The sequence below is a fragment of the Diadema antillarum genome, unplaced genomic scaffold (genome assembly GCF_040938485.1).
Source record: "Diadema antillarum isolate AM-2024a unplaced genomic scaffold, OU_Dant_1.0 seq00000687_RagTag, whole genome shotgun sequence".
Classification (NCBI taxonomy): domain Eukaryota; kingdom Metazoa; phylum Echinodermata; class Echinoidea; order Diadematoida; family Diadematidae; genus Diadema; species Diadema antillarum.
The window spans coordinates 461,706-484,336 of NW_027271592.1; the positions used below are offsets into that span (position 1 = coordinate 461,706).

General features: G+C 42.5%; 1 protein-coding gene across 1 annotated transcript in view; it reads left to right on the forward strand.

The window, feature by feature from the left end:
- The window catches only part of LOC139737240 (DNA polymerase zeta catalytic subunit-like), a 43,045-nt gene that overhangs the window by 7,746 nt on the left and 12,668 nt on the right, over positions 1-22,631 (forward strand). The window contains exons 8-21 of the mRNA XM_071647916.1: positions 683-787; positions 1,449-1,542; positions 2,205-2,344; positions 4,186-4,302; positions 6,556-6,687; positions 8,648-8,837; positions 9,664-9,782; positions 10,755-15,176; positions 15,240-15,480; positions 15,979-17,086; positions 17,852-17,980; positions 18,767-19,206; positions 19,814-19,929; positions 21,708-21,826. Of these exons, the coding sequence (XP_071504017.1) occupies positions 683-787; positions 1,449-1,542; positions 2,205-2,344; positions 4,186-4,302; positions 6,556-6,687; positions 8,648-8,837; positions 9,664-9,782; positions 10,755-15,176; positions 15,240-15,480; positions 15,979-17,086; positions 17,852-17,980; positions 18,767-19,206; positions 19,814-19,929; positions 21,708-21,826 (7,472 nt within the window). The remainder of the gene's footprint in view (positions 1-682; positions 788-1,448; positions 1,543-2,204; positions 2,345-4,185; positions 4,303-6,555; positions 6,688-8,647; positions 8,838-9,663; positions 9,783-10,754; positions 15,177-15,239; positions 15,481-15,978; positions 17,087-17,851; positions 17,981-18,766; positions 19,207-19,813; positions 19,930-21,707; positions 21,827-22,631) is intronic.

Here is a 22,631-nt window from a genome sequence, read left to right on the forward strand (position 1 = left end):
GTATTAATTTTGTCAGCGGTATTAATAGAAGAAATAGTATTAGCTGAAGTAGAAGTGGTGGTAAGAGTGTAGTAGTAGTTGTAGTTGTAGTAGTAGTGGTAGTAGTAGTAGTAGTAGTAGTAGTAGTAGTAGTAGTAGTAGTAGTAGTAGTAGTAGTAGTAGTAGTAGTGGTAGTAGGTAGTAGTAGTAGTAGTAGTAGTAGTAGTAGTAGTAGTAGTAGTAGTAGTAGTAGTAGTAGCAGTAGTAGTAGTAGTAGTAGTAGTAGTAGGAGCAGTAGTAGTGGTAGTAGTTGTAGTAGTAGTAATAGTAGTGGTAATAATGATAGTAGCAGAGGCAGCAGTAGCAGTAATAGAAGGAGGAGGAGGAGGAGGAGGAGGAGGAAAAGAATATTTCAAAGAAAGAAGAGCAGGAGGAGGAGGAGGAAGAAGAGGAGGAGGAAGAGATGGTGGGGAGATGGAGAAGAGAATCAAAACAAGGCAAAGCTAAAAAGAGCCACCAAAGGGTGCACCAGTAGGGACTGTGAAATCTTCAGAATTGAAATAGCCACTGATAATGGGAAGAGGCCCACAACTACAAGCAGAAGAAAAACAAAACAAAACATAAGCCCAATAAGCAATGTTGGCACACCTGTACCTTGAGAACAGCATCTGATTTCTACGCCTGCTTCTCATCTATTTGTCAGATAATGCGGAGACGAACCCAGGACTGGTGGGTATCTGGGAGGATGAAAGACAACGGCGAGAGCAACTCAATCAGATGGACCAGCTGCTACCACCCTCATCTCCTGGTATGACTGAACTTTTTGATCAGTGTGTCTCCTTTGCTTTGAGAACTTCATTATGGGTCATCAAAATTAGATTTTGCATGGGCATTTTACTTGCAGTATATATATATATATATATATATATATATATATATATATATATATATATATATATATATCACTTGCAATATTTGCAGTGAGATTGAGATTAGTGGAGATGATACAACTTTTACCAAAGTACATTGAATTTCTTATTTTATGTTGTCCTTATTTCAAATAAGTAAAAATGTTTGCAATTTGCATGTTATATTTTCTTATTTGTAATACATATGTTTATCTAATTAAAAGAGTCTTGTGGAAAAAGATTTTAATTGGAAATATTTATAATGACTTTACTTAAAATTAGTTTAGATGATACCAAAGTGCATTGGATTTCTTGTTCTATGTTGTCCTAAGTCCAAGTAATTAAAAATGTTGGCAATTTGCATGTTACACTGTCATAATCATTTGTTTTGATAAGGGATTCTGGATTTGAGGGTGTACAGATTTATGCAGTAATTTTGATTAATCAGTCAGACATTTGATTATGTTCCCCCACCCCCTTACCAAACTGTGTACTATTCATAATATTTCATCTGTGTGCCGATGTAACGATGAGCCAAAATCATGGTTTCCAAATCTTCAGATCGTGGAGAGATGTCCCTGTTGAATGCTGAAGAGAACTGGAACGCCAGGTTGCAAGAAATTGTTGACAAGCAGCTTCAAGAACTTCAGGAAATGTGAGTCATTGATGAATTCCGTCAAGAGGTAGCAATGTGGCCCACTTATCCCTTACTGTGTTTTGTTTGCTTATCCGCATGCACATACTGTAAAAGTGGAAATTTTCACGGTGTTGACATTTTTGCGTATTTCGCGCAACCAGAAATTAGCGCGAAAATAAAAGCACGCGAATATTTTTGCTTGCTATATGTTCCAGTAGTTGACATCTTCATCCCGCGGAATTAAAAACATGCGAAACTCTTCTTACCCGGCCGAGTGCGAAAAATTAGTCGCGCAAAAATATCCACTTTTACAGTATGATTCTGGAAACTAATTGTCAATGACTAGAGACTACCTAATCCCCCTATTTCCTATTGTGTCACCATGACCTTTATGTTGGACTGAGGCACATTGCTAATCCTGAATGGGCTTGCTAACTTTACAACTTGGTCAAGTTAAGATGGATTATGGAACGCTGATGAAAGAGCTTAATACAGCAAGTTAACCCGTTGAAGACTAGTTCTGAGTATACTTGAGCAGGTTTCTATGGGAAACGTGTGTTATGGCAAAATCAGCTCGTCCTCAACGGGTTAAGCTCTTCTATCGTAGTGCTTACTCCTAGAAGGAAGCTCAAGTAGATGTTCGCATATCTTTCATTTTCTTTGTAATATTGACTGTGTAGGGAGAGCCAAATCTTGGACAGTGATGAGGTTGCCATGGAGACTGAGAGCAGTGAAGAGGTGGGGCCTCCATCCTCCCAATCGCAGAATGTGCCCTGTACACCAGCCAATGAGCTAGAGATCCACATGTCTGAAAATCCAGGTAAAACTCTTGAATCTCCTTCCCATCTCTTCAACTTGTCTGCCTTCCATGATTTTCATCAACATAATGATGCATTTGTTTGTAGTATCGTTATTTTTTTATGCCTCCGCCACGAAGTGGTGCCGGAGGCATTATGTTTTCAGGTTGTCCGTCCGTCCGTCCGTCCGTGCGTCTGTAAGTACGTCCGTATGTACGTCCGTCCGCATTCGTTTACGCGATAACTTGAGTAATATTGACTGGAATTTTACCAAACTTGGTCCAAGTATAAAGTATGATAGGGCAATTACTTGATTAGATTTTGGGTGAAATCGGCCAAAGGCCAAAGGTCAAAGGTCAAGGTCAAATTATGAAATTGTATCCGTTTACGCGATAACTCAAGATTGGATTGAGCAAATTTCACCAAACTTTGTCAGAGGATGATGTATGATGGGACAATTACTTGATTAGTTTTTTAGTAAAATCGGACAGAGGTCAAAGGGCAAAGATCAAGGTCAAATCCTAAAATTTATCTGTTTACATGATAACTCAAAACTGGATGAAGCAGCTTTCACCAAACTTGGTCCAAGGATGATGTATGATGGGGCAATTAGTTGAGTAGATTTAAGTGACATTGGCAAGAGGTCAAAGGTCAAAAGATCAAGGTCAAATGCTAAAAATGATGCTATTTCCCCCATATCTATGCAATGCCCGAAGGTATTTTCTTGAAACTTAGTGTAGACATGTACTACTGCATAAAGATTCTCCAGAGAGAGTTTCATGTCGTAAGGTAAAAGGTCAAAAGATCAAAGGTTAGGTGAAAATCTCGCAAAAGGTTCAATGTATCTTCATGGAACTTGGTGTATATGCATGTACTGACTAGCAGGGATTATCTAGGGAATTTAGGGGTCATGGGTCAATAGTCACGAGGGTCAAAGGTCAAGGTCAACTCCTCAAAATTTTACTATTTCCCTCATATACTAGTATGCAATGCTTGCATTATTAGTTTTAAAACTTAATATATACATGTATTACCTAATGGAGATTCTCTGGGAAATTTCCAGCCAGATGGTCAAAGGTCAAAGGTTAAGGGTCAAAGGCCAGGTTTAAATGCAAAAAAAAAATCTATTTTGTACTGTAATTACACTCTTTCTTCATACCTTGAAAATTACTCAATGCATAAACTAATGAAAGGGTCGGTCAGAAGTCAAGTAAAAATTCTCAATTCCCCAAATATGCATGTGTACCTGCACTCTTAGACAATTATAGCAAACCCAGTTCAAGGAGAGTGAACATTCATGATATTTCTGACAAACCTGTCATTTCAATATTTTGCCATTTATGTGAAACATATACACATTGTGAAGACATTGTACTATACACCTATTAGGAGAACCATGCATTATGGCGGAGGCATACACCAGTCGCCGTAGCGGCATTTCTAGTTTTCATGTTTGCTTTATGCAGTTGTTATTCATTTGTCCTTCTTGTGTCCTATTTCCAGTTCTCCAAGTCATTCATTTTCTAAAGTCGCAGACATTGTATCAACCATGTCCTTAGATATTCTTGTTGGTTGTTGCCAAGTATTTATTTTTCATCCCGTATTTGTACTTCCCACACTTTATTCATTTCTATTATAATTTTGTAATTGCTGAAGGTACTCTTGTTCTTCAGTATTCAGTAGTATCAATTTTTTATGTCAAAGTGTGAAATACAGAGATTGAACAGATTTTGATTCAATATAGTGCGGAAAATGCAAAGTCAGATTTGTTCGCTTCTAAGTTGGTACAGGATTTGCATAACCATTTATTCCAATGGAAGGACAAAGTGGTGACCATTTTCTTCCCTTTCCTCACATTCAGCAGACAGCGAACCATCACAGAGGCAGGTCTTTAGTGGGGATGTTTCACCAGTCGTCAATGAAGAGCTTGTGCAGTCAATTCTGGAGGCGTCCCAGAGGTTGTCCCAGTCTCAATCCCAAGGTACGACTAAATAGTTAAAACTGAGCAGATACCTAAGTCTGGCATGGGTGTCACCTTTCATGTCTAGAGTTAAAACTCCTTTTACACCAGTATCTCCTTTACACCAGTAATAACAGTCCGATCCTATGCCTACCAGAGAAAAAGGAGAGGATTGATTATAGCGGCATGTTTGAAAAAACAAAAGGGGGAAAGTAAATTAGGATGCATCGTTACAACGACAAAAAAGTATGCCATGCAGTGATGGAATTTCATGTGATTTCACAACAGTGTTGATACATGCTTTGACATTGAAAAATTGTTAGCTGTATTTTCCATTAATTAAAGGGAAGCAGTCCTGAGATTTTCACTGTACTGATAATTAAGAAGAGTAAAAAATATAAACTTTCACCAATCTATACGCTTGGACATCAAAAATTGTCTCCGTACGCGATTTTTGAAAAATAATTCCTGCAAGCGATCGTGAAAGAGCCGGCAAAAAGATGCTACGTAGTGCATGCCCTACTCACCAAGTTGACAGCCGTGCCTCTAAAACCAATTTAAGTGTTCAAATGATTAGTTGCAATTTCATCATATAATGTGAAAGTTTGTGGTTTTATAATTTCAAACAAAATATTTCAAGCGTAGATATATATAATTTACGAAAAATTAATATTGTAAACATAAATTTATATGTATTTTTAAACCAAATATACCATGAACTTGACATCAAATAGGCACGGTCGTTTTCTAGCTTCCGTCCGTGTTGCATACTTCTTAGCGTAGAAACCACTCTCGCGCGCAAATCCTTACCATACCAATGTATACATACACAGTACACTCGATCGACTCCGTCCAGTCGATTTTGGCATTCAAACCGAAGATAACCTGTGCATGAGAGAGTCGAATTCTTCAAAGAAAATATTGTTTGTATCTCAATATTTCTGTAAGTAGTCAGATAATCGCCTTTCCTCGAAAAAAAAAAATATGACGTGAGCCGGGAAGGGTAAACACAGGGGGTCGTAGGGATATGATTTCGCTCCACTTTGCCGTGCATGTCCAGTCGGCACTGGCAGCAGCTAGCTCAGTGGCACTGTACTGCATGCGCAGTCCAACCCCGGCTGCAGGCCCACGGTAAATTAAACATAGCTAGCCACTTTCCTTACCTCTCTACGCTTTTTTCCCTCGGTTCTCTTCGAAGTCGATGCCCGAGGTATTTCTGTTTTATAACTCATGTGAGCAAATGGTCAGGATTGCATCTGGTTTCAGGAGTTTTCTCGGTTTATAACCGAGGGCCACAGCCTGCCGGTCCACGTAAAAACATCGCTTCACAAATTGTCCACGCACAGGTAGGTCACAACACGATTTCGAGATTTTGTAGGCCCAAAGTTTCTTATGTTCGGCATCGTTGTACCAATATTTCCCAGCCACACAGCTCACCTTTCACGATACTTTTGTTGGTCTGGGACGGAAAAAAGGATTTTCCTGGGAAATTTTCTGCACGATTCGAGCAAAACTACTGATGTAAGATAACCTGACCAGACGACGCTGAATGCGGTCGCCCCTGTAGTGTACTAGCAGGCCTGTGTAGAATCGTTTCTATCTACAAATATGTACACTCTGTACGTACTATATATAGAACATGCATGAGCGGCGACAGGTAGGGCTGCAGCTGTGCTTGAGACTGGAAAAGTGCGAAGGGCAAACCGCGTACGGGGTGCGTACGCGTATCTACCGTAGATCTATCATATTCTAGTTGTACCGTCCACACGTGCGAATATAATACACAATACATACACACACACACAAACACACACACACACACACACACAACGTAGAAACAATGTCAAATACCTAGTACGAGTCGGAGTAGCCACCGACGTCTTCATGCATCCGGGTAAACTAGGGAGCGTACGGATAACGAGCAGAACACGGCTGGGAAGAGTTGTGCATCGACGACGTATGACTCTCCGCCAAGACTTGCTCATTAGCATATTCACCATCCAGAGTCACACTTTTTCAACCAAAATGTACGAGCTTATTTGGTGATTTTAAAGTTTGTTTTTGGTGAAAGTAGTTCATTGGAGGTACCAACAACAACATATTTTTTTAAATTTCGTGAGGACTGTGTCCCTTTAAGGTGTTGAAAAGAAATTAGACAATTTAAGGATTTTTTTTCATTGGGTATACACCGTAAACTACAATTTCCACATTTGCAGTACTGTATGATAAAGCCATTTTCACACCCTATGTCATATTTTCTGTGTGATGCTACAGACACTCAAGATGAGGAGCTGGCAAACCTCCTTGTCGATCTCGTCCACGACGAGGACGACGATGTGGACTTGGCTCTTTCGGGCAGGAGGAGCATGCAGTCCTTGAGAGAACACCCTGGGCCGTCTGGAATTGGTGAGTACAGACAGCACTAATATACATCAAAAGGGATGAGGTGACAAATACATGAGCTATGTCTTTTTAGATTGGAATATGGCACACTGTATTCGGATGCTTATTTTGAGCAGATACACTCAGCCTACTGAAAGATATTGTAGTCAAGACATCATGAAATAGCGCTGATGCCAGTGTAAATGCATTTTGCTCATTCTTTAGAAAAATATACAGTGCACTGCCATTTTAACCCATTGAGGATGGGCTGATTTTGCTACAACACACATTTCCCATAGACACCTGCCTGAGTATACTCGGGACTCGTCCTCAAAGGGTTAATGAACTCGTTAATGACATAATTTCAATATAATGAAGTAAGAAGTCAGTACTCAAGATTATTTTCCATAATCATGTGTTTTATAAACTGTAGTCTTTTTTCTGCTACAACAAAAATTTCAATATAACAAAAGAAAACTGCTGGTCCCAAAGATTTCCTTGTAATGGGGGTGACCTGTGTACATAAATTATGTACTTTGTCACTTGGTTTCTTTGGCTAAGTAGGGCTACAGAGTCATCTTCTACTGGAGAACTGATATTAGGTAGGAGCCTGAGAGACCAACAAATCGAACCCTAAATGAGCAATCTTCCCCAAACAATGCGAAGAGTCGTGAGAACCAAAGATGTATTATCCCTGGCAGACAGTGTAAATCATAATCAAAGCAGCATTGATTTTGTGACCAATGCAACTATATCAAAGTCCTCATATCAAAAGCACTATGTTATTTGAGTTTGTTTTCATAACTTTATAAAGAAAAAAAATACCCAGGTTTGATTATTATTAACCCTTATCGTTTTCTGTAACTTGCTGATCTCATTGATGACAACTTTTCTTTTCATTATTAAAGTTCCTTGTCAAAAATACTTTACCACTATGAGTGATGTAAAAAGGGAAGGGCTGGGAATTATATGCTTGTACGTTTTTTTGTCAACTTGACTTGTCAAACTTCAAACTGAGCTGACTTGGCTACCTGAAAAGGCTTTCTTCAAGAAATTCCACTTTTGATGAAATACACATATGCACCGATCCGGCTTGGCAGCAGGATCCGCCATGACTCCGTTGTCCCACGCCTGTGGTGAATGCGTGTTAGATATCGCGGTGTGGCGTGACCGGCTCGCGGGACGTCGCAGTAATGTTGTACACAAATCGATCCCTAACCCCGGCGCAGGGCGCTGTAACCAGTAACAGCGCCCCGAAGACTTGTATGCAATTTAGTGAGGTAATCAAGTGCACTGCGATGCTTGCAATTCAGTAAACAACTCATCGTTCAAAACGACACTTGGATTCGCAACAAAAAGCCACATGTTGTATGTAATACCATATTGTTGAATATTGTAGGCTACTATGTATCACTCACCATTACCTCCGAAAACAAGATTAATCGTCATCATCTTTGAGACCATCTCCGCGAGATGCAAATCGCCATTTTGAACATATTAGTAAATAATCTGCGCATGTACGAATGAATATTCATTTCAGTTCTCAGCAAGCCATCCTGGTTTTTTTTTCCACACGCATACATTGTGTATTATAATATGTGCTACGTTTTATCCATACCCAATCGACAGCAAGACTGTTGGCGCTTGCACTGTGTAAGTTGTACTGCGATACAAAGTGCGGAAAGACCGAAACCTTGGATAAAATCTTTCACTGGGCTCTTAAAACAGATTGTATTTATATTGCTTTCAGCGGCTCTGATTGTAAGTATCTTATCTAACAGTACGGCTATGATTTTCAGTGTAAAACCCTGTATTTTGGTCTCTGGTCACCAAAATACTAAGCCATGTCAGGCGTTTCTTCGATAGCCATAGGGCTGCCATGCGACCCCGACTCGGTACAGGTTGGGGTCGCTGGTGCGGTTAATCAATCCCATGATCAGTGTACACAATTATTATTATTATTTTTTTTAATACTTTATCACAGAAATCTCTGACTCGGAAGAAGAAGACAGTCCCGAGCTGGAGGCTGAGGAGGAGAAAGAGATGTCACAGGCGTGGCTGGGTGTGGACAATGAGTGGGAGGATGAGGAGGATGAGGATGCTGCTGTTGCCGGTAGCGACGATGAGGATGGGAGGATGGGGAATGGGGAGACGCAAGCTGGAGAGGATGTTCAGTAAGTTGGAAGTGCAGAGATGCCACTCTATAGGTACTACCACCATCATTCTTGCCTCTGTGGTATCTGTTATATTACTTCTCTAATTTTTTTAATTGGAGGCAGTCATTGCATATTCACAACCACGCTAATTTCTTCCTCAGGGGTGTCATTAGGTTCTAGGCCAGTTACCCCCTGGACAATTACCCCAAACCCTTCCCCTGACCTTTACCCTAATCCTGAACCTAATCCTAACCCTCACCCAAACTTTAACTCCAAACCTAACCCTAACCTTAATCTTTACTCTAACCTTATCACAAACCAGTATTTAGCCGGTGGATAATTGTTCTCAGGGGGTAATTGCCCTGGGTCCTGTTTTATCAAAAGATAAAATCAATTTTGAATTTCCTTAACACACAGGCTGCCATAGACTTATGATTGAAATAAACTATATAATCAATTATACAACGTAACTCTTCATGAAACAGGGCCCTGATACGATGACGAGAGTGTTTCGTGACACTTCTTAACAACCTGACCTTGTTTTTCTGTGTTTTCAAATAGTATTCAGAATAATAATGCGGGATAATCATGAAAATACCTATGTTTGCAAATCTTGAGTTTCAGGGTTTTCATTTATGCATGAATAATATTTGTAGCTTCCTCAATCTAATTTCTTCTTTACATAATGTGATCAGATGGGTAGATGTAATTACATGTATCATCTGATTGTGCCAGGGAGAAACACCTCTGATGATGTGTCAGTAATGACCAAGGTAAAATGAATTAATATAGGTTGGTAAAACCTTTGCATGATATTCTGTATTTTTGTGTTCTGTGCTCACAGGCTAGAAAGGTTAATTGGGGACATTGAAGATGTCGGTGCTGGGAAATCTCAGAAGTCAACGGAGGAAGAAGATTACTTGCCCCAGCTGGATGGAAGCTCTGATGTACCACCAAAGGAAGGCAAGTCCACAAATGATGCTCCTTTCTTTCATGTTTGTCCGACCAATTTTTGACAGTCTCTTTTTGCTACCGACTGTACGTCAGACAGAGCACCCGTATCACTCTTTTTGTGTTTTACCTTCTTTTGTTTTGTTTGCTTTTTGTCACAATGATGCAGTCTTATCCTGCGATATTTGTTCTTCAATCCAGGTTATATTTTCACTTTTACTTTGATGATTGTAACGTGTAGGTATTTTTGCTGTAGATATTTGAGAAGAACCAAGAATTAGTTGGTTGTCCGATTCATTTAAGGAAAATGCGCACTTCTGAATCTGTTCTGGTGAAAAACCAAATTCCTTATATCACATTTAAAATCTACTTAATTCCTAGATATCTCCTGCTTATTATTGAATCAAAGAACTGAAAAATATCTAATGTATTTTTGCTCATTCACTTGCTTGAAATCAGTCTTGCATATTGAACTCAACAAGAAGACAACCTCAATGTGTGCAAAGACTTATGAATGGTCTGAGCAAAGAGATAGAGAAGTCAGGCAAATTTGAAATTTTGTTTGTATTTTGTCCCTTCTGTGAATACTGTGCAGACATTATTTTTTCTTTCCATTTGTTCTCGATTTTGCAGAACTTTCAAGTTGGCATGTACTCTTTGTACAGAATATATGAGCAGTGATCCATCAAATTAATCACATCAATCAAATTGCTAAAGTGCACTCCAATTGTAACGACACAGTTATAACAAAATTCTTGTTACAACAAAGTAAAATTTCAGGCCCTGAAAAATATCTATATATCCTTACGCGCTATACTGTTTGGCTATACCAATATTTTGATATCATGAAAGAAATCGACCATTCCCAAGAACTTTGTTGTAACAGAAGTGCACTGTATTGCAAAAACCGTGACTGTGAAATTTGTGTATCATTCATCTGTCCCATGTCCTCCTGACAAATTTGTTTCACACTTCACTTTTCAGATGGAAAGAAGTGTCAGACAAAGTCGCTGGTTGGCAGGGGAAGGCTTGGTGAGAAGAGTCCCAGGAGGGCACAGAATGGCTTCGTTCATACCAGACCACTAGCCTCTGACAAGATTGCCAGGACTCCCCTCAAGCATGTGGATGGTCCCTTGAGAGAAATTGGAGATGCCATCGAGGTCTTGACAGAGGGACCTTGCAATGGGGCGGTGTCCAAAGAATCGGCATCCAGGACCAAAGGCAGCAGGCAGAACAGCACTACAAGAAGTCCGAAGACCACGATGAATGGTAGTCACAGGGGTGTGTCAACCAACCTTGGAGAGTCTGGGAGGAGGCCCAGGCGATCGAGTGGTGTTAACTCAAAGTCTCCCAAGGGCAGGGGGAAGCAGTCCCCTAGTTTGAAGGGAAAGAGGAAGAAGATGGCAAAATTCTCAAAACGGGCCTCAACTCTTCAGATTACGATTCCTGTAGGAAAGGGAATGGGAGGAATTAAAAGTCCTCGAACCTTACAAAAGCAGGTAGACAAGCCATTCTTCACAGAAAAGATGGCCAGAAGTCCCCACAAAGAACTCACGGGCCCGCTAGAGAGATATGCCAATGCTATTGAGTACAATATAGCTCCCAGCTTTCAGTATGCCGAGGCAATAAAACCCAAAAAGCGTCTACCTCTGGCAACAACTGCTTCATCAAGGACGGCCTCTATGGATGGTGGAAGGTCGTCACCCGAAAATGTGAAGAGAGATTTGTTTAGGCACAATTCAGTGAACCAAAGCTGTGATGTTCACGAGCAAAGTGATTCTCCGAGTATGGCGAGGTCAAGGAGGAACAGTGCCAGGTCAGTTGAAGATGGTGTCAGCAAACCCAGGAGACGAAGTAGTCAAAGGGATGAGAGCACTGCTTTGAAAGGCACAAATGTTTCGGATAGTCCAGGAAGACTTCGGAGGAGCAAGTCTCTGACGGCATCTGACGTATCACCACAAGGAGAGCCTTCAGCTTCAGACAAGTCCGTGAAGTTTGCAAGGCAGAGTTCATTATCAGCTGAATCACCTGTAGCAAAGGCCTTGAGTGCAAGAAAACCATCTGATGATGACTTCAAGGTCATCCAATCTCCAGTGTCTTCAAGGAGAGGGTCAAAGTGTGGACAAGCAAATGTTAAGAAGAAACCAGCAACTGGAAAAGCTGCAAGGAAAATGTCGCAAGGTAAGAGATCGAGGAGAAGCTACTGCCAACATGAGGAGCAAAAGGAAGGAAGTGATCCCATGGAAAAACAGCTCAAAGCTCAAACCTCACCTCATTTTGCTGGCTGTGGCAGGAGTGGAAAGAAAAGCCCGAGGGGATCAGAAGCCAAAGATCGTGGAAAGCCGTTTGTGTCAGACAATATTATTCGCAGTCCTCACAAGCCCATGGAGGGACCCATAGCTGTTTACAATGATGCAATAGGATTTAAGATGGCCCCTAGATTTCAGTATGCAGAGTCTGTCAAACCAAAGCCCAAAGTGATCCTTTCTCCCATAGACATTTCAGCAATTGCATCAGTCAGCGTGTTGAAGAGCCCCAAGACCCGTGTAAGAAGTACGAGTACAGTTGCCAGCGGCTCAGCAGAGTCCAATACGTCCCCTGCCAAAGTTCCAGTGAGAAGAAGCTTGTCGGTGCCAAACAAAAATAATCCAAAACCCGGGAAAACCACAAGAGTCCGAACAAATACCAAGCGCTCATCTAAAGATTGCAAGTCAAGTCATGACCCTACTCTCATCATGGAGCAATCTTTTGTTTTCGATGCGGTTCCTCCTGCCAACTGTACACTGGGTAGAGGGCACATGGGCTCTAGGAGTCCAAAGGATTTGACAAAGTCAGAGCCCATAAAGGACATACTGAGCTCATCAAAGTTGGCCAGGAGCCCTCTCAAAAATGTGCATATTCCTGATCACCAAGTTAGTCCTTGCCATGACAAAGCAGCTGGGGAACTCTCAGAGTTCAAACACGGAAAGAAAAGAAGTGCCCAATCCCTAAGCAAGTCCAAAGCTCGCAAGAATATTCCTCAGTGGCTTGAAGCAGAATTCCCTGACAGAGCCAAAGTGAAAAGTGTTTCAACAAAGAGATCTAACAAAGTGGCAGGAGAGACTTCTGGTGGGACCAGGAATCAGAAAGAAGGAGTTGCACATGGGAGTGAGAAGGGGAGCAAGTCAAAAGTTAAACATGAGAAAGGGCTTGAAAAGAAAGGTAGGCAACAAGCACGAAGCAACGGAAAAACCAGCCAGAAGGATAAAGTGAGCAAAGCAGTCACAAACAAGAAGGGTAAGACTGAGGACAAAGTTGAGATTAAGCCCAAGAAAGGAAAAAAGCCATCTCCTCTGCAGTTTGATCCTGTCTCAATGCCTTACGTGAAGCTCAATGCATCCAATCTGGTTAAGCTCAAGCTGTGCAAGGAGTTGAATCCTCAGCTTGTTCTCAGAAAGTTGTGTCTGGATGAAGAGAGCTGGGGTGAGGTCATCAGGAACGCCCTGTACCGAGACCTTGATCGGCAGGTGAAGAGGAAGCTCAGTGAGGAGAATGATCAGACGGATGCCAAGAGGGCACGCATGGATGACACACCCCCAGGATTAAGAGGAGTTCAGAGGGTGTCTCCACGAAAAGAACAACTTAAATCTCGGATGGCGGCAAAAGAAGCCAAATACAAGGGGGCATTGCAGCCTTTCAGAAGATTTGATGTGCAACAGAAGAGGAGAACCAAAATTGTAGATGTGTTTGGTGGAGGTCCAGATAATAAAACTTGGAACTACGTTCCCCCAATTAAACCCCCTATCGAAGAAACAGCGCAGAATCCCATTATTGAAATCTGTGAGCCCGGCAAGGATGAGTCAAGAGATGTGATGTGGAGACTTGCCTGCTACTCCCCTCAACGTCCAGAACAGATAAGCTCTCCTCCAAGATGTTGGTCCCCACTTGGCAAAATTTCTGATGCAGAAGAGGAAGAGGTGGAGGAGGAACAGGAGCAGGAGGAGGATGACAAGAGGGAAGAAGAAGGCAAGCTAGCTGTTGAGACTATTCCTGAAGAGGATATTGAAGAGGATATTGAAGAAGAGGTGAAGGGAGAGATAATGGAAGAAGTGGCCACTGATTCCACCAAGAAGGAGGAGACTGCTGCTCCTGGCCCTATTTCAGATAATGAAATGGACATCATTGAGAGAAATCTGGGACAAATATCAGACTTCAGCGTGTATGAGAAGATGCTCCAGGTGACCTCCGATGGCAAGGCCAACCAGCAAGAACCAAAGTCGAGACACGAAGAGTTCACGTTGGAGCACTTTCCCGAAGATGTCTCTGGGATCGATGACCACTTGCATGGAAACTCAGATCTTGATGCAATATCCAATGAGTTTGCTAAACTGGATAAAACTGACCAGGTCCCTGGGAATCATGGCCACGTCATTGAGAGGTGTGGTAAGGAAAACCAGGAGCCGAACTTGCAAGGGCAGCTTAGGGAGCAGCCAAAGATTGCTCATGACTGGAGTCAAAGTGACACACACACCAGTGTGGACCTTCCTCCTCATCCTGTCCCTAGCAATGATGTACATCCACAGGGTCAGCACCAGCTCAATCACACAGGGATACCCCCAGTTCCTGGCAATGGTCCTCTTGTGGCGCAGAATGCTGTTCCTCAGGGGACATCTCACTCAAACACAAGTTCCCAGGTTGACAGTAATAGCTCACCTGGAATTGCTCCAGGACAGGGGAACCAGGCATACTTATCCGAGGTACAAATATCAAGATCTTCCTCATATGGCTCACACTCACAAGTCAAATCTCACTCTTACACAAATTCTCCAGAAGAAAGCAGCAACTCACCCCAAATTACACCAGGGCAAAAGGCCCAGTCTTACTTCTCTGATGTGCAGATTTCAGCACCTTCCTCCTACAGCTCACACTCTCCTCAGTACCAGAGAACAGACAGCAGCAACTCTGGCACATCTTCCAGCCAGTACCCTAGCCAGAGGCAAGATGCAGGATCTCAGGGAGCTCAGGAACCGACTTGTATACCAGAGACAGATTCTGAGCACAGCAGTGACTGCAGTCCACCTCAGGTCCAGTACAGCATGAACCACTCAACACCACCTTACCAGAATGACCCTGTTAAAGAATCTGTCATGCCAACTGGAACCAGCAGGCAGAATGAGTCACTGTACTACCACAGCAATCTGCAGGCCAGCCAAAGCATGTATGAAATGTCTAATCATTCCTTCAATCAGTCATCAGTCTATGGAGGGGAGAGACTAGTTGATCAGAGCCAAGGGTACAATCAGTCTGCCAACCATCTTCCGTATCCGTCCCCTGGAAGCAACCAGCGTCAGGGATATCCTCCCCCATACCCCTCCCCTCAACCCCCTTACCCCTCACCAAATCATCACCATCCTTCCACCCCGAATCAACACCACCCGCCAACTCCGAATCAGCACCACCCATCAACTCCAAATCAGCACCACCCATCCAACCATGAGCACCCTTCGCCATCTGGGCAGCCCCCCTACAGGGTGTCCTATCCACAGGCACCACACCCATACCCTGACAGTGGCACCACCGCCCCAGCAGCGAAACCAAAGATTTGGAGACCAGTTGCCATGCCTCCGACTGATTCCATGGTGCGGAGCAGTCTCCAGGAGTATGGCCTTCCAGAAGTTCACCATCAGTGTGCATACTGGGGAAATCCACAAGATCATGCAGGAAGGCAAAGGTATAACCAGGAAAATGAGTTCCTAATATCATGTGCTATTAAAGGATAAAGTTTGAAGTGTTTGTTTAATATGTTGTACTTACACGAATTTTGCATGGAATTAGAAGTACTTCTACAAGTATAATACTCGGTGTGTGTGATGTTCTCTGGGGTTGCAGCTAGGAAAACATGACTCTGTTCCCAGGCGTAGTCTCGGGGTTCAGAAATGAAATTCTCTTATATTGAAGTTTTATATAGCAGCTGCTTGATTCATACAATTAGGCCTTTATGTACATTTTTTTAATGTGTGTGTATATGTGGTTTTGTTTTGTTTGTTTTTTTGCAGGCATAGTCTGTTCTCAGTTTTCTGCAAAATGTCCTTTACGATAAGATATTCCAATCCAAAAGGATGCCAAGTCTCAAGAGAATATACTGTCGTATGTAATGTTCAGTACTCTCTGTGGCAACATCATACCTGTGGAGGAAAATAATGAAGAGCTTTCCTCTCTTTCACCTCAGGGAGGGACCCAGTCAAACCCATGTGCAGAGCATGCTCCCGTCCACCTTGCAGCATGCAGAAACCCCTTGTGGCAACATGGGCCTGTCCCACTGGCAAACAGTTGTCCAGTCACAGGGGGATACTCCCACCTCTCAGGGTTATTCCACTGTGCACCAGGGGTACAACAGGGATGCTGTGTGGATGCCGTCCAGATATCCCCCTCCAAGGGATGCAGTGACCAACTGGATGAATGAAAAGCAGCAGTGTGGGCAGAGGCACCACTTTGGTCATGAAGGGCCATCCTTGCCACAATACCAGCAACCTCAGCAACCTGATCAACACATTGTACAACCACCTCACCAGTCGCCAGGGCGGAGCATGCCACTTCTGCCATCTCATCACAATGGAAACTCACTGGGCGTTCCTACCAGCCCGTATCCTGCTACTCCCAGCCAATCAAATACAAACAGTAATCTGAGGTATGCTGGGGAGAAAGGGATCTGTGGAACTGCCCAGGTAGGCAGAGCTGGTGGCAGCAATGCGCTGCAACCGCTGCCGCACAGTGACCAGCGGGTCTTGCAGTGCCAGCAGGAGTTGGCATCGCCAATTCAGCGTGTGCTAAATCCTGCCCACCAGCCCTCGTATCAAGTGCAGCAACATCCAGGGGACACTCCCAATCAGCAGTCCATCCCCGCAACTCAACAGCTGCAGCCACCTGCCCTCAAGGGTCCAGGGCAGGACAATAGCCAGGGCACTGCATCGCCTCATAGCAGTGATGCAAACAGTCACCCAACAGCAGGACAGGTGAATTGCACCGAGCCAACAGCTGCTATACAATCTAACCCCAGCAGCAATCCCTCCACACCAACAACCGGACATCACTTAACCGCTCTGATGGCCGCTCCTCTTCAGGCAAGCGGGAGCACACCAAAGTCCAGCAGGCTGGCAGAGAGACCAGGGGATGGCAACACCCCTCCACTGTCGAGCACACCACTTCGTCCACTGACCAGTTTCCCACTGGCAGCCCCTCAGCCAGGCGTGACCCCAATAGCTTCGCAGAAACCTGGACCTTTTTCGGATGTGGCAAGACTGAAGAAAAATCCTAACCTTCCCAACACTCCAGCACAGGTAACAAAAAAAAAAAAATCTTCCCACTCCATGCTATAAAAGTCCAAAGATATTGGCGCAGCTCTAAAACTGAAATCCTGATCCTAAAGTGGTTGAATGTAATGTAAATCTTCCACTGTGGGATGTGCTTTCCATTCCTTCTCTTTATTTTCCTGCACTCTGTGTCATTTTATTCTTTGACAGAATGAAATTGATTTGTGCATTCAAAAGAAAGTAGAAATATGTATTCCACCACTTCCTTACTCTGTTCATCATGGTTAAAGTTCTTTGAGTAAAGTGTCGTTGTAGGGCTTGTGGTGAAAGGTGCAGCAAAGTTCAGGGAATAGTATTCTTGGGAATGTTACAAACTCATCCTTCTAAAAACTGACAAATACATGCATCTTGTGTAGGCTCGTGTTTTCCTATATGACTGTTCCAGCATTTGTTGTGATGCAAACATTTTGTTATTTTCTGTTTTCAGTGGGATAACATCACCTTGGGATGACTGTATTTTCACTTGTTAGTTGTTCTCTTTTGTACTTGCATTTCCTGGAATTATGTTGGTTTCAAAAAAGTAAGAATAAAAAAAAAACCAGCATAGATAAAGTCATATTGGGCTTATTTCAATGTAATATTTCTATTCAAAGAATTCAAAACATGTGCTTTATGTAAAATCTGAAAATTCCTATCTGTAGAAGATAGCAGGGAACCAAATTTTATGTCTGAATTGTCATCAGAAGTTACACAAATTCATTTTCCTGACTCCCATGTTTTCATCTCTCTCAGTCTTCACCCGTCACCCCTCTTCCGAAGAGGAAAGCACTCACCTCTCAGATCGAGGGCCCAACACCAAAGAACACGTACGGCTTCAAGGTCAGCCAGGGCAATGTCCAGGATGCAAAGGCCCTTCATGTGGTGAGTACAAGATGTCCAAGGTACAGTAGTCAGCACCATGGTAGCATTGCTTCAGTACACCAGCACTAGATGATATGTGTGGGACTGAGTGTGCTCTACCACATCTCCCTGAACATGTCCATGTCTGACCATAATATTATGAAAATCACACTGATTTTATTTGATTTTAAAGTGATATGATGACCATGATCATCAGCGCTTCTCTTGTGTCTCATTGATTAAAAAACAAAACAAAACGAGTATGATTGTGTGACTGACCTAAATTGTAGTTCAAGTTTGTATTAGGATTTGTCTCTTCCAAACAGTCTTGTTGTTATTTAAATTGTCTTCTTGTAAAGGGAGTAACAACTTTTACCACCATGTGTTTCGTGCAGTCTTTGGGCTTTGTGGATACTCCAGTGGGGATTGATTTGTCAGTTGCAAGTTTTGTGACACTCTAGCTTTGGCTCTGAAATGCTTCAAAGGAATGCTACAGTGAAATGCATGCAATGATAAAAACATGCTTGTTCAGCATACATTCCAATGATGAAGTGCCATGTTTATGTGTATTGTATTGCATGATTATCATTGCTGGTCTGTAACCTGTTGAGGACGAGTCCCAAGTATACTCGGGCAGGGGTCTATGGGAAATGTGTGTTGTAGCAAAATTAGCCTGTCCTCAACAGGTTCAGTAATATGGGATGAGTTGTATTGCAACAACATTTTATAGTAGCCAGCATCTGTTTTAACCTGGACTTGATTAAACACCAGGACCACACCCTTTTTGATCCCTAAATCTTCCATAAGGTACAACACGTGACCACTATGAGTCTCGAGATCCACACGCGCACCAGGAGGGACTACCACCCCGACCCTGACTTTGACCCCATCCGTGCCATCTTCTACTGCATCCACAAGGATGACCCCGGCGGTGGGAGCCCCCACAGCCCGGCCAAGGGTCATCACCACGGCAACCATCAAGGGGGCGACCAAAACGGGGACCACGGGGCCGGGGAAGATGGAAAGGGACAGGGACGCCACCAGGTCGGCATGATCATGGTAGACCTCTCCAGACCGGGGTCGAAGGTCAACAATCCAGGCACAGCAGCAGCGACGGGGAACCCGACGGACTCGACTGTTGTGACCCAGCGAGACTGGCTGGCAAGGTCAGGGGTGAGCGGGCTGGAGGTCACCTACGTTCAAGATGAGAAGGCCATGTTTGAGGAGTTTGTCAAGCTGGTCAGAAGGTTAGTTTCAAAAAAATGAGAGGGCTTAAAGTAAACACAAAACATTGGTACAATGCTCATGATCAATCAAGAGAACTCAGACACTGCTTCTTTTTAATCTCACTTCAAAATTTACATACAAGGTACATGGATGCAGAAATGAGCCACTTTTTCAAAATCTTGAAATTGCTGTTTCTTGAAATGTGTCCGTTGTTCCATACTCATCTTCATCTGCATATTTTTCTCAATTGCTATAATTATTTCTTTGTTTTTAGGTGCAGTTTCAGGGCAGCAAAGATTTGATTGATAAATAGATATGTGTAAATCTGTAGACCTCACAACCCGAGTATATCAATCATTTTGTGTGCGTGTGTGTGACTACTTCACAAGAATGACCTACTATCTACGAGAGAATTACAGTGAGTTCAGTTACGTGTCTGGGGTCTGACTCTCCCAGACACAGAACCGATGGCTGTAAGTCTCCTCCAGTGATCCAGCAGTGTTTATTAAAGATACTACTGTGAGTCAAGAAGAGGAAATGACTGTAAGAGGAAGATTGTGGAGCAATGTTTATGCTGTTTATTTTCTGGAGGATTTTTTATCTTTTCTTCTTCTTTTTTTTTTGTAGGCATGATCCTGATATTTTGGCAGGATTTGAAATCCAGCAGCTGTCCTGGGGTTACCTCTTCCAGCGAGCCGCTTTCCTGGAGGTTCAGCTCTGTCAGCAGATATCAAGATTACCAGGTATGATATCACTGTCTTAAAGGGATAGTGGGGCCTATGGTTTTGGTTCAGATTAGGCTTCAGGTTTCCAACATTTTTTTAATGATAATTCTTTGATATAATGAAAAACCTCTTATGAAATATGAAAAAGCATGTAAATCCAAGAGGAATTCAAATTTTTTTTTGATGAAAATTGGTTGTGTAATGGCTGAGATATCCAAAACAAAGTGATCCTAATAAAGGTGTTACCCATCTTTTATTAGGATTGCTTAATTCTTGGTTTTTGGATATCTCAGCCATTTCAAAACCGATTTTCATCAGATAAGCTTTGAATTCCTCTTCTGGAATTGTATACTCTGTAACACTTCATAAAGTTGCTTCTAAGTATCTCACAAAAAAATCAAAAGCTGAATCCTCACCTCATCCAGTACTACATATGTTTACCATCCCTTTAACCTCAATGATTGCAGCGAGAGTGTCATGTCCACCCCCAAACTGATGCCGCTATTTTCTGATTTACACCTTAAACAAAGGGGTATTGCGAGCACAGTTGCTGCAAAACAATTCATGTACTCCCGCCCAGATTGGTCCAACTTTTGTGATGTTGCAGTAGGACAGTGTCTTCTTCACCTCAATGACTGCAACAAGGGTGTCATGTCAACCCTCAAACTGGTGCCGCTATTTTCTGATACGCACTTGAAACAAAGGAGTTTCAAATCAGCCATTGCAAGCAAAAATCTCAGCAGAGCAATTCATCTGCTTGTTCCGCCCAGATTGGTCCAACTTTCATGATGTTGCATTAGAACTTGAATTACTGATTAATCCGTATGCATGCACTGGACTTGTATTATAAAATGGGCTTTAGAATCTCTGCAATCTGATTGGTCAATTGTCATGCATTGATTTTTACTGATCCACACTGAGCCATGCGTCCGGTAGAATCCGAACGCATGGCCATGCGTCCGGTAAAATCCAAATGCATGGCTCAAGTCTTGTACAGTGTTGTAGGTGTAGCGCACGCATGATGGGGAAAATGGTCGTATTTCATGAATTTACGGACCCATTTTATAATACAAATGATGCACAGGCCTATTTCGTAGATCAGTGAGAATTGGATGCTCTCTTTTAACTTTGGAACAGTCTAAAACCCACTCGCTGCACTCGTGGGTTTAAACAGTTTCAAAGTTAAACTCACGCATCCAATTCTCACCGATCCACTCTGTCCTGTGCATCATTTGTATACTGTCACTGCCTGGCTATTTGTATATATTTCATCTCCTATAGTGACCAGGGATGACATCTTATCGCACTTTGTATATAGTGAAAAAAGCGCTATAGAAATAACAAATCATTATTATTAATTGCAGGTATGATTTGAAAATAGCCATTAGTTCAATAATAGGATAAGGTGTGTGTATGGTTCTCAAGCCAAAATTTTGGTTTCAAGCTGTGTTTCCAATCTACAAACCTTTTATGTGATAATCAACCGATTGACCGTGGTGACTGGATGGGTCCTGTATATAGTCTATGGGAATTTCAGGGGCTTGGGGAAAATGTGTTCGACTAGAATTATCTGGTGAGTTATGTGGACAACACAATGGAAAGGACCAAAATCCAGCAATCTCAGCCACACCCAACCCCTTTTCTTCCCAAGGGGCCATTGCACCACCATCTACAACAGCCTCGTGCTGATGAAGGATGGTCTTGGTGCTCGAAAGTAGGCCCTATCCCTGTCGAGAGATACCAAACTTTTCATTGTGATCATGTGAACTCACAAATTTCATTGGTTCTCATGGCAGATGATCCTAGGGAGAGTCATTTTTCTGCCGACAAGGATGCGTATGGCGCCGATCACATGTCTGAGATAACCATCGCTGGGAGGATTGTTCTGAACCTGTGGAGGATTATCCGACACGAGGTGACCATTCAGAGCATGGACGCTTCTCTTTTCGAAATAGACTACGAATGATGTTGACAAAGATGATAATGATGATGGTGATGGTGATGGTGATGATGATGATGATGATGATAATGATAATGATAATGACAATGATGGTGGTGGTGATGATGATGATGATGATGCTGCTGCTGCTGATGATGATGATAGTCATGATGATGATGATGATCGTGATGATGATCGTGATGATGATGATGATGATGATGGTGATGGTGGTGATAATGCTGCTGCTGCTGATGATGCTGATGAAGATGATGCTGATAATGACAGTCGTGATCATGAGTTACAGTAAGATTTGTTGATACACTGTACGTACAGGGAGTAAAGATTTTTTAGTCATACTAGATCGATTTTGACAGTAATATTCACTGGGTAGTTCTTTTGTTTTACTTCAAGTTTCAATTGTTGGGGATAGCTTTTAATGAGAATTTTATTAGCCAAGGAGAGAGAAAAAAGAAAATCAAACACAAAACGTGACATGGGTCAAAATGTAGTGAATTGATATGGAGAGGAATTGGTAAACTTATTAACCCTTTTTCTACTGGAACCCAGTGAGCTTTATACAAAGTCTTTGGGATTATCCAGTTCTCATGAGGAAAGGGTTAATGTTTGCAGCTATGCAAAAGAAAGGCCAGAGATTCATTTCATGATCAGGTGTAGGGAGATTGGTTTTCCAACAGGTGGCTGTAGTAGATGGTATTTCCAGTAGAGGCGACTATTGCCTGCCACTTTACAGTTTTGAAATTGAATATGATGTGAATGAATA